This window comes from Drosophila bipectinata, chromosome 3L (assembly GCF_030179905.1).
Source record: "Drosophila bipectinata strain 14024-0381.07 chromosome 3L, DbipHiC1v2, whole genome shotgun sequence".
Classification (NCBI taxonomy): domain Eukaryota; kingdom Metazoa; phylum Arthropoda; class Insecta; order Diptera; family Drosophilidae; genus Drosophila; species Drosophila bipectinata.
Window position 1 is genome coordinate 19497432 of NC_091738.1, and position 11742 is coordinate 19509173.

The following is an 11742-nucleotide window of genomic DNA, read 5'->3' on the forward strand; positions in this document are numbered from 1 at the left end:
GAGACCTTTTGAAAAGCTTCCAATTTCTAAGAGCGTGCCAAAATATCTCGTTTATTTTGCCTTGCACTTTTGCTACCGTTTGAAGTATTTTAAGATGCGATGACCTCGAATGCCGTATATCAATCGATCGATCGCTGGACGTGCAAAAAGAACTTCCCAAATCAAAACTCGAAGCGTTTTCAATTTGCTTTTATTGGGGCTGTTGAATGACCTTAGCGGGCAGTCGAAAAATTGTCAGGGAAAGAACGCAATCGAGCGGAGTTGAACCAAAAATAGAAGTGGATTCGACCAAAAAGTGTGAAAATCGATCAGATAACCAGAGTTTCATCAATCAAACGCCATTGCTGCACCCTTTCGCGATTCAGGGGCGTTGGGGGGTCCAAAACCTTGTTCGTGCCGCGTTTAATGGCTTATTAATGTTGATCTTCGTACTAATCCTTTGGCTGACAAATTAGACAATCGATCAACCAACGGTTTCCATTGTTGATTCCATTAAATTAAGCCGAAAGCCCTGCAAGCGAAACTGAGCCACAAAAGATGCTGGTCTGTGTTCGCTGCTCGTCGAACAAATAGAAATTCAATTATTAATAATAATCATAAATCGAACAAAAACCGGAAGATACCCGTACAAGATGCGTTGTGTACGTGTACAACAACCATTTGATTCGACTCAAGTATTTCAACTTTCAAAACTATGTATAGTTTTCAGCCAGAGCTCTGGCAATCATAATGAAATGCCATTAACAACTTGAACTGAAATCGTTTATTGCCATCCGATAATTAAAAGCCGAGAGCTAGAGCAGAGATGATAAACGTCTGCCACAGATGAGTCGAGTTTCCGCCGGACTCTACGGGCGGGGAGAACTGGAAATTCTATTCGCCGCCTAAGCAGCTTAGCACTAAACTCTAATAGCAACTTTTTTTTAGCGAAAATCACTTAAGAATGTTAAGCCTTTGATTGCACACATTCGCTGATGTTCTTTTGCTGTTCCACAAGCTCAGAAGAAGAAACACAAAACGTAAATAACTTAAAGTTATTACAGCATAGGCAACTAGGATGTGGCTAGAACCTTGTTAAAATTCGATCGACTGCAGTCATAAATAATATCGGGCTGTTGAAGTTTTTGTGCAGCTGCCTGCTACGATTTCGCCCATGGCATACAAAATGATTCGCCACCGGCAACCGCAAGGTAAATGCTAAAAAAAAAATCCAAAAAATGGTAGAAAAAACAATAATCATCGGCAGGTGATTCAGCCTCAATGGTTTTCTCCAAAAACAAATCCGCCAACAGTTCATTAAACCTCGGGGCGCTTTAGCACTTGTATAAACCGAACTGATACAAAATATTCCCAAATAAATAAACAATCAAATATGACAAATGAAAGTAAAATTCGCCAAGCCGCAGTGTGTCATACTCTATACTAAGGAACTCCGCTAAAAGTAAGGCAGTAAGGTAAGCCGGTGATGAAATAAACAAAATAAAAATGTCAAAAGTCAAAGTCAAGTATTTAGTTCCCTTAAACTCTAGTAATTGTCTTGGTTGTTTATATTTAAAGGCACTGATTGTTTTAAGAGCCATGCTCTTCAACTCAGCCTAACAACTCCATTGGATGAGGGAACCACCCACAAAGGCGTATTCATCAATATCTAATTACGCCCCTGACAATGGATCCAATTGATGTAATGAATTTAACTGACAAATTTATAACAACTTTCGGAACGATTAGCTGAAAGTTATGGTACGAGAGACAACACGTATTTGTGTTAGACAGATGGGGCGGAGGTTCGTTTACGTTAATACACACATTTTTTTCGGTCATAAAGCCAACTGTGCGGTGAGCAACCGAAGTGAAACCGGCGACCATAACAAGTTCAGCTTAATTGCAACCTACACGGAGATGCGAATGCGACGCCGAGCATCTGAAAAGATTTTTTGCACTCTCGTCTCAAGGTCACCGAGGTAGCATCAGTCCCTATCCGATCTGATCCGAGAACCAGAATTTTCAGCACCAGAATCAGAATCACCGCTTAATGGCCAACACATGGACAGGGATCCTGTTACAAAGGAGGAAGTGACTGGGAACGGGTTCTCGATCCATTGAGAACGTGACCTTAAAGGGGCGCAGGATTTTGCCTTTCTAATCCGATGACTATAACGAAGTTTCCAGCTCGCTTCGCTCACTAACTCACTCGCTCACCAGTTGCCCAGTTCGCAGACAAACTTGGTCATAATTCATGGCTAGAACCGAGATGAGAACTTCCTGTCAGCACTTGGTCACTGCAGCGAATGGAAATGGAAACTTTTGATTTAGATTTTGGGCTGAGCCCCGTTTCCGACTCGGAGTGACTAGTTCCCAGTACTTGAATGGCGCTAAGCGCTTCTAATTAAAGCCTAAAATGGCTTAGAAAATCGAAGTCGAAACAATTGCCGTAAATATTTATGGAACTTCGTTGCTCAGCAGGCGTTCATAAATCACTTTCAGCCATTGAACGCACCCACAGCGAATACTTGGATGGGAGTTGCTTGTATTTTGGATGTTTTTTTTTTTGTTTCAGTTTTTGGCGAGACAAGCTGAACGGAATAGCACTCTTTGGCGCAAATGTTGCGGAAGTTAACAGCTAATTAAAGAGCTTGGCTGGAAATTAAATAACGAGCGAGGGGCCACAAGCCCAGATACAGATACGCGTTCTATATACTGTATATATTCTTATTATTTGGGCGAGTTTCTGGTCGGTTGCATTTGGAGCGGACTTTTGTTGGTGTCTTAGTGTCTGCCACAATTGATTGCCCTTGCCACTTGCCAAGTCGAGCATGCCGCACACATTAAGACACAGATACAAAGGCGGTCGGTCCCAGCTCCCTGCGGAGCTCTATTCACCTACGCGATCATCGGATTGGGCAAGGTCAAAGCCGAAAGACGTTAATGCCTTTGGTATGCAAAATGTTTACCATTACAATCCGGTCAAATCCAATGGCAGATAACTGCTACTCTTAACCACAAAAGCCGCAGCACCAGCTGCCACAAAATGAATACTGAAAGCGGATAAGATTTCGAGGGAAACAAGTTTTGTAGCAAGTTCAATGGCCAATTTTGAGGGCCAGATCCAGGATGGGTGCACAGGAAAAGAAAAAGGGTTAATTCGCCAGGCTTTTTAATACTTGTATTCAACATTATTTTCAAAAGGTATGTTCAGTTTTTTTTTACTTTTCATTTCAGTTAAAATTCCTAGTTTTTCTCCCTTTGGTAATTACGGCAGGTTCAAGTGCGTTCAGGCTGCAGCGACCTTGGTGGCAAGGAAGAATCGAAAAGACGCTCCGGGACTGCCGCAACATCGAGACTGGGGATGGAGTTGGGGATTGTTGTTCGACCGCATACGTGCCTGACATGTTAATTCCAAGAAAGACGAAAGACTTAAGACACGAACCTGTCGCAGCAGGAACTTCTCAGTGCAGCTGCCGTCCAAGCTAAAGCCCAGATTGCGACACCTATAAGCCGTCTCCCTGATGGCGTCTTAATGCTATCGGCATATAGATTGATAATTTACAATATTCAAATTATTCTCGCATCAAGTGCTGATTGCATTTTGAATGCAAGCGTTGCATTGTCCACTAATGATGATCGAATTAGCATCTAATTGAGTTATAAGCCTGCCCACGCATGGTTGAACAAACAAATACTCGTTGTCAGATACGAATCGAATTAATAGTGCGTTTGTTTTGTAATCACGGCGAATGAAGTGCACTGTGGATTAAGAAATTTGATGTAGTGGTTAATATTTAACTACTTCCTGGGATATAGATGTGCAAATATTTTATAAACTTTGTTTTAATAGGATTTTACATTCAATAGGACAATATGTAGGTTTTAAGTATATTTTACCTTTTAATAGGGATGTCGGAAATATATCAAAATATCAATATATCGATATATTTTCTCTTAAAAAAAATATTATTATCGGAATATTTTTTGGGCAAAAATAGTCGATAATAATATTTTTGAGTTGGTATTTCCGATATTTTATGTTTGGTCATTCTTAAGCCAGAAATTGGCATTAAGTTATCTTATCACGCCTGGAAGTTCAGTTCCATCTGAAAGGTTGGCTTCTGCCATTAAATATATTGTCTGTGACTCCCGTAGTCGAATGACAGACCAGCATATAACCGAAAGAGTTTTTTTCAAATTATTGAAGAAAGATTTTTTTTGTAATTAAGAGTAATTAGGATCATTAAATAAGTGAATTAGGTAATTTGCATTATTTAGTACATATTCCATGAATTTATTAAGTTTTAAAGAACTTTTTTTTTATATTAATTTTTTTTATAAATAAATTTGAATACAATGTCCTTAATAATTTTGTTAATTTTTATTTCAATGAACGTTAATAAAAGTTGCTTGAGAGTGGGTATAAATATTTGTTGTTTTTCAATTCACTTATTAAATAAAAAATAGCTCTTATTTGCAGTTCATGGCGGATGAAAACACATATTAAAACCTTTTTTTAAATTTACAAATAACCTTTTTTCAATTTTAGCTGACCATAAAACAGAGGTCGGCACGGCCCTTTCTCGGGGGCATAGGAAATTTTTCTGCCCGAGCTCTGCCGCACACACACAGTATAAATGTGTGAATCGTCATGCTCACAGCCTACTTTCTGCTATTCGTTACTAACACTAATGCGGTTAAATCATATCAATGTATTGGGGTGCCGACCTCTGCCATAAAATATATCAAAAATACTCGATATATCGATTTTTTTTTGTGATATTTCTTTATATTATCGTTTGATATTTTTTTCACAGCAAATATCATCAATACGATATTTTTTCAAAAACCAACAACCCTACCTTTTAATTATTTTTTTGAATGGCTCACCATATCTAACCCACTGTGCTCTACTTCTCTGATTTCGTGCACTTGAACTCAAGTGTTCGCTGGTCAAATTAAATACCACACAAGAAACAATAACTCAGCAGAAAAAAAGCAAAACAAAGAAGACCGTGAAAAAAAGAATTTTAATGGTTTTTCCACTTCAAAGTGTAGCAAGATTTTTCAATGAATTTAAATATATCTTTTCGTGGCTGCCGAAAGTATGAAAAGAAAATGATATAACCACGAAATGCAAACAGCTTTAGGTAAAATCCAGAAAAAACAATCAATTAGTAAAAGATATCCATTCTATTGCTTCGTGATTTATCGAGCTTGAAAGCGAAATGATGTAGAGAATACAACGTTTAGGTGGCACATAGTAGTCCGACATTTAATGAACAAAACCGCCGACTGTGAGAAAGTGCAATGAATGTCGGTGTTAGTGTCAGCTAACTTAATTTATGTTACCCACAACAACCGACAAAAGTCTCCCAACTCTAATTAAAACAAGTTTGTTGCTTCTATTTGGGCAGGCTTTTAATGAAACTTGGACTCTAAGTGAGTCATTTTAGGTGGCGATGAATTGAGAGATGGCTCAGACACAAAAAACGAATTGATGAATAAATAATAATCATATTTAAGCAATATTTTCAGCTTGGTCACGCTTCAGATCAACAATGAAATGCTAAACGATCTTTTAATGGCCAATTTAACGCTATTATTGCCCACAGATGAGTCCGGCCATCGAAATGCGAATACAAAACGAAGCGTTCTTGATTTTGACACTTTTAAGCCGAGCCGGAGAAAAGTGTCAATGCAGAGGTCGCAGGTGACAGAATTTCGTTTTTCGGCTACCAGATTGACCTTAGATCGGCTTACTGCAAAAGTATGCAAATTTATGCAAAGGTTCCTCTGTGAAATCAAACGATTATTGTCGCACCATCGGACTATGGCACCGTCCGCCGTTCAACGTTCGCCGTCCGCCGGCCGTTAATCTTCAATGTCCATTGTCCGTCACTTCCGTGACCTTTCCGAGCTGATGTCTGACTTCCAATATCCGATTGTTGCCTGTCAAAATCCGATCAAGACAAATTGTTTTGGTCCCCGACGTCAGCGTGTTTGTTTTGAGGATCTGATACACTTGGCTTACACACACCGTCATAAATTACGCATACGCAGCGTAGAACCGGAGAAGAGTCAAATAACCGCTGCCCTACTTGTAATTTGCTGCCGTTTATTGTCAGTCATTCGTCTTCTTTTTAGATCAATTCTGTTTCAATTCTTGGTAATTTGTACGGTTAATTTGCTTCTGAAGTAAAACTGGATTTAATTAGATAAGGCAAACGCTATAAAACAAATGCTTGCGTGGCTCTATTTGCATTGCAAATTAGTTGGAGACCTTATGTGATCGACTTTTCTGGGCGGCTTTAACGATGGCATAAAATAACGAGAAAACAGACTCCAAAACCATAAAAACTAAAAACAATCAACAGTAGCCATCAGCACAGACAGGCATTAATTTGTACAAATGTATAACTTTTATTTATGTAATATTCAGTTTGTCTATTTATGTAGTTTGGTTGTACTTTGTATCTTTTTTTGTGATTTTTTTGCTTAATTGAAGCAATTATCCTCGCGCATGGGGGCAGTGCAATTAATCTGTTTGCCATCCGGTCAAGAACGCATCGCCATTTGGCTATTGAGGCTAGTGCAGGCGATAACGACTATCTTTTTCTACTTCTATCTCTGGTTCATTTAGCTATTCAATCTATGTGGGTGCTGTTAAATGTCAAGTGCTTCTAAAATTCTACTGAGGCTTAAGAACTTTGATTTTGATGTGCCGGGAAGACATCCTCTTAGAAGTAGTGTCCGTAGTGGCCATGGTGATGGTGGAGTCCACCGTAGTAGCCTCCATAGTAAGGATATCCTGGGAATATAAATAGTTAGCGTTTCTTATCACATCCTATCACATATGTGGCACTTTTTAGGTAAAGAACATTCCGAATTGATTCTTGAATCCTAACGAATGCTTACCGATTCCATAGTAGCTGCCGCTGTAGTGCGGCCAGTAGCCTCCATAGTAGCCACCCAAATAGGGCGACGAGTAATAGCCGTATCCAAAGGAAGCCGCACCCTCCAAATCCTTCTCCTCGGCCTCCGCAGCTACCACGCCAGCTTCCTGATCACCGCCCTCCTCCCGACCCTCCTGGGGACGTGGCAGAGCCTCAGATCCGCACAAGAACAAAGCCAACAGGCAGAGAACCAGCAGCAGGCACAGGGATCGCGATTGGAACATCTTGGCTGGGATTTTCACGATAGTTTTTCCGATTTGGTAGAAGGTAGAAATGCCACTCGGGGCTTACAACAATTGACTGACTGTCTCTGGCAACGTGCAGCGGGCTTTTATAATGGCAAAAGGCGATTCTTGCAACGCCGGCTGCCACTGCCATCAATGCCCAGCGACAAAACAATTGTCTAAGCGAAAAACGGTTTCCCCTCCAATTTGGGCGATTCCAGCTGCGTGTGCTTCTAACAATGCAGCAACCCTCCCACCCCGCCGCCCATCAATGAAGCGTTGAGGGGGTCAGAGGGCGGAGAGGCGCAAGAGGCTTCTATTTCTTGCATGACCGACTACTAATTACAATGCTTTGGGCCAACTTATGTTTACTTGTTTTTCTTGGCAGCCAACCAGCCAGCCAACTAAACACCCACCCACCCACCTCCCACTGTCTGTGATCAGTGGGGTCAATGTCGCAATGGCCGGTGCTTCTCTTCTGTTTTTTATTTATTTTTTGGTTATTTTCTTTTCGTTTGAAAGTCAAAGCAAAAGTCACACAAATCAGCGATAGCCCAGGAATTTATTTGATTACATAATGTATTGGAGAGGCTTTTTTTGCTGTTCCCTGTGATCGTTCCACTCTAATTTATCAACCATCCCGCCAACACACCAAATAATAATCATAAAAAACTAACACACGCTCTATAAATTAAATAATTCTTTGTCAAAGTGGCTGGGCAACATTCTAATCCCATAAAAAAGCAGCCCAAAAATGCCCAGCCTGATTTTGGGGGCATCAAACGGGTAGCCAAAAACGAATGTGGAAATGAAAATGTGGTCTTAACCAGACCTAAATGCTCTCAGCATCCCCATAAAATTAGCCAAGAGACCAAAAATCGTAGTTTGCCCAAAAACACAGTGGAATTAAAATTAGGTTGAGGGAGAGAAGTCTTCACTTCCCTTGTAGAAAAGGTCACATGACTTCTTCCGCTTCATTTGAGCTACTTGATTTTCTTGGAGGTACTTTGGTTAATTATGTATCTTACAGAAACAACAAAAATAAATAGCCGAAAAATATATTCTCACAACTTTGCATGTTAGGCGGGGTCAGGGCTTCAGACAATGCGTTTCGCACGTTGGGAGTCCAAACTCGGGGCTAATTGCCAGTTGGCTTATCTAAATTGCCGCATTAGCCAAGAACTTGTGACTTGACTTGAGTTGTTGTAATTAGCCGAATTAAATGCTTGGCTGGTTACCAAGAATCCCCCACAGATCTCTGTAGCATTGAAAAAGTTAAGGGAATCTCAAATATAGGTAAGCATTGCCCAAGGTTATATAGTTTTCTTTCAGAATAAATAAGAAATTAATAAGTATGTTTTACTTGCAAATCAGTAGTAGCTATCCTTGATATATTTATTTTATTAAATTGTTACTAAAACAAATAAAAACCTTTTAAATTTTTATATTTTTAACTTTAATACTTTATTCCTTCTCAATAAATAAATAACAACTAATAGATCCCACTACAAATCTACTCCAAGTCCAATATGGACACGGATTCATTTTTGTTGGGCATGTCCGGAAATCGATGGAACAATGTGGATGAAGGTTTTGTTTGACTATCCAATCGGGTTTCGTAGATTTTCCCGTCCTGGTTGATCAGAAACCAATTTGGCGAAGACGTGGGTCTGGCCAGTTCCTCCTTGTTTAATCCTGTAATGGGGGCTGCAGTGGGCAGCTTTTTGGACAGCTGATCCAGCTCCTTGAGATACATGTCCAGGGAGCGGTAGTCCGTGTTGTTGGCCACCTCGCCGGGGGCAACGTACCTCGGCCCGGACAGGAGATCGTGCTCCTGCCACAAATTGCGTATATTAGTCATTACATCCGCATAGAGTATGGAGTCATCGCTGCGGCCAATTTTCAATTTGGATTTGCGTGAATTCACCAGGCGACTGGCAAGCGGAGTTCCGGAAATGGCTGGAGTGGCACTCAAAATTGGCGATTTTGGTTTGCTGCTGCTGGTGGTAGTTGTAGTTGTCGTGGCAGTTGTCGTGGTGGTGATTGCCTCATTGCGGAAGTGGCGACGCCTCTCCCTCAGCTTTTCCCGTTCCGCTGACTTGGCCTGTGTTTTGAAAAATCTCTGGCGACGTCGCCTGCTGTCGCTGCAGTTTGTGGCATTTCTGCAAAGGATTGTGGGTGGCCTCTTCACCTCGTTGGTAAGCTCGTTGGTGGCACCATCGGAGTCGGGCAAATACTGAGTGGCATTTTTCAGCAGGTCTCCAATGTGAGCCACCAGCTTAAGACCCTGTTGCACATCGTAGGCGGCTTTTTCTCGTTTCTCGAAATTTTCCTCTGCAATTTCCCTCTTGACCCTCTTTTTTCGCTTGTGCTCCTGGTGGCTCAGCACTGCTCTCAGCCTCTGATCTTGGCCACGTTGGTAGAGCTGTTGCTCTAGCGTATTCTGGGCTATTAGAGTGTGGGTTTGTCGTTGGATGTGACGCTGCCTCACATAGGGCATCTTTTGTCTTTGACGTTGCAACAAGCGCTCAGTTTTCCTCACAGAAGCCAGAATTTCCACGGGCAGTTGCAACTGATTCGGGACGTTTTGTATCTGAGTTTCCTGAGTGAGGAGGTCTCCGGTGGGCACGGTCTTAACTCGATTGCTGGCCAACTTTCTAGGCTGTTCCCAGACCACCGCCCGATGGGGTGGCTGCCTCTGGCGCAGTTTCTTAAGCTGCTGGAAGTGCTGAGGTGGTTCAATTATCCTTATAACATCCCCAGCATCATCGTCCACATAGCCAGGACGAATGTCCTGCAAGTGCGGGGGAACCCTGTTCTCCGGCTGTTTGGGCTCTGGCTTGGAAACTCTATAAACCGGGAGCTTTCCTGTACTATTGAAGGTTTTCTCCTGCGAAGGAGTTTCCACTTTGATTCCCTGACCGAATTTTATGTAAATTAAGATCAGCAAATATATCCTGAGCATGGCCATGGCGTTTGCACTTTTACTCTCGGTTCCAAGGTCGGGGAAATGCTTGCTTTTCCACTGGCGATAGGCAACTGGCACTTTTCACTTTCGCGTTCGGCGGCTGCACGACAACTGTGAGGCAAATGGGGTATCATTGGGCCTTTATAAAATTTCCTCACCGTTTTTCCAATTTTCCAGTTTGATTGGCTCGGCACAAGCCTTTCTTTCTTTCTCTTCCCATTGCAGTTGCACTGGAAAAGTCGCGATCGTGGGTGAGATTTCTATGGAGGTAAGATTATTGCTACATACAAGATACATAGAGTATGTGAATGTTTAATAAAAATATATTATTTATGCAATAGTATTTTATAAATATCTGAGTAAGTCCTTTAAAACCCTTACCCTCATCATATAAATAAGAATTCATAAAATTGGGGTTTTCATTTAAATTGCACATAACTACTATGGCTGCTCTATAAATCAAAATGGAAGAAAAAATATGTCCTTTTTTCTGTATCACTAATTTTCTCTGTGTACGGCATGACGAGATGGATGTCTTTGAAGTCGTCATCGTCTTCGTCATCGGTGTCGCCTTCGTTCGTTCGCTTTTTCGCTTCGGCAGCAAATGAAAGCGAAACTGGCCAGCCGAGTGACGTTGCAAGTTGTTAGTTGCTGCTAGTTGCAGGTTGTAGATTGCAGCGTTCAACGTCCAATGTTATAACTGGTCAAACTCAGGCTCGAAGTCAAAGTCAATACTGGATACTGGATACTGGAGTCTCGTTTCGCTTTAGAAACCCACTTTGCATATGCGCACCACACACCACACACTCCACGTCTGCGGCTTGGCATATTTCAGCAGCAACGGTTTCTGTTTCGGCGCATGCAACTTTCTGGCTCTTTTGAAGAAACTAGTTTCGACTTTTGGTTTTCGAGCATGTGGGTAAGTGTTTTTATTTTCGCGGTCTCGAATCTCATTAGCGCCCGCCGCTTGACCCTCAACTTGAACTTCGCCGGAGCAAGCAAATATGTATTTGTATGTATCTGTGTCATCTGGGCGAAAGGCGAAGCAACGGATAGTTAATAAATTATAATTTATTCACTGATCTATTAATTTGGGTGTTTAAATATTTGGGGAACAACGGGGATCGTCTGATGCCTATGATTTATAGACTAAATTCGCAGGTTCGGCAGTTTCTCTTGGAATACCTAATACGGTTAATAGATTCTCGAATCTATTGACGGCAAAAAAATAAGCTGAAATGGACCATTTCTCGACTTTGCTGCCAACAATGGGTTTTTGTTATCTTAAGAGGTGGAAATTATACTTCAAATTGTAGGAATAGACTTACAAAACTTTTAAAAAATGTTCAAATATTAACATTATATTATATATAGGGTGGTTTCTGTTTTTTTTTTCATGACTTGCTGATTAGCTTTTGGTTTGAAAGATTTATTTAATTAACAAGGTTTAAATATTCAAATGCAAAACTTTAATTATTTGCGTAATATATATTTATAATATATATACATATATTTATATTAATAATATATTAAAATATATATAGCACCTCGTCAAAATGAACTCCACCATATTTGTTATTATAAATGCCGTAAAATCCTTGCTCTAAAG

The 11742-nt window shown here is 40.8% G+C and overlaps 2 protein-coding genes across 2 annotated transcripts; both read right to left on the reverse strand.

Annotated features, from left to right (window-relative positions):
• Positions 1 to 6440: 6440 nt before the first annotated feature.
• On the reverse strand, positions 6441 to 7228 carry LOC108132609 (pupal cuticle protein Edg-91). The gene is made up of 2 exons (XM_017252051.2): positions 6904 to 7228; positions 6441 to 6796 (listed from the first exon to the last, which is right to left on the reverse strand). The coding sequence occupies exons 1-2, from the start codon at positions 7163 to 7165 to the stop codon at positions 6726 to 6728; spliced, it is 333 nt and encodes a 110-aa protein (XP_017107540.1). The 5' UTR covers positions 7166 to 7228; the 3' UTR covers positions 6441 to 6725.
• A 1450-nt stretch (positions 7229 to 8678) lies between these two features.
• LOC108132615 (uncharacterized) lies at positions 8679 to 10312 on the reverse strand. Its single transcript, XM_017252058.3, has one exon. The coding sequence runs from the start codon at positions 10134 to 10136 to the stop codon at positions 8679 to 8681; it is 1458 nt and encodes a 485-aa protein (XP_017107547.2). The 5' UTR covers positions 10137 to 10312.
• Between the last annotated feature and the right edge of the window lie 1430 nt (positions 10313 to 11742).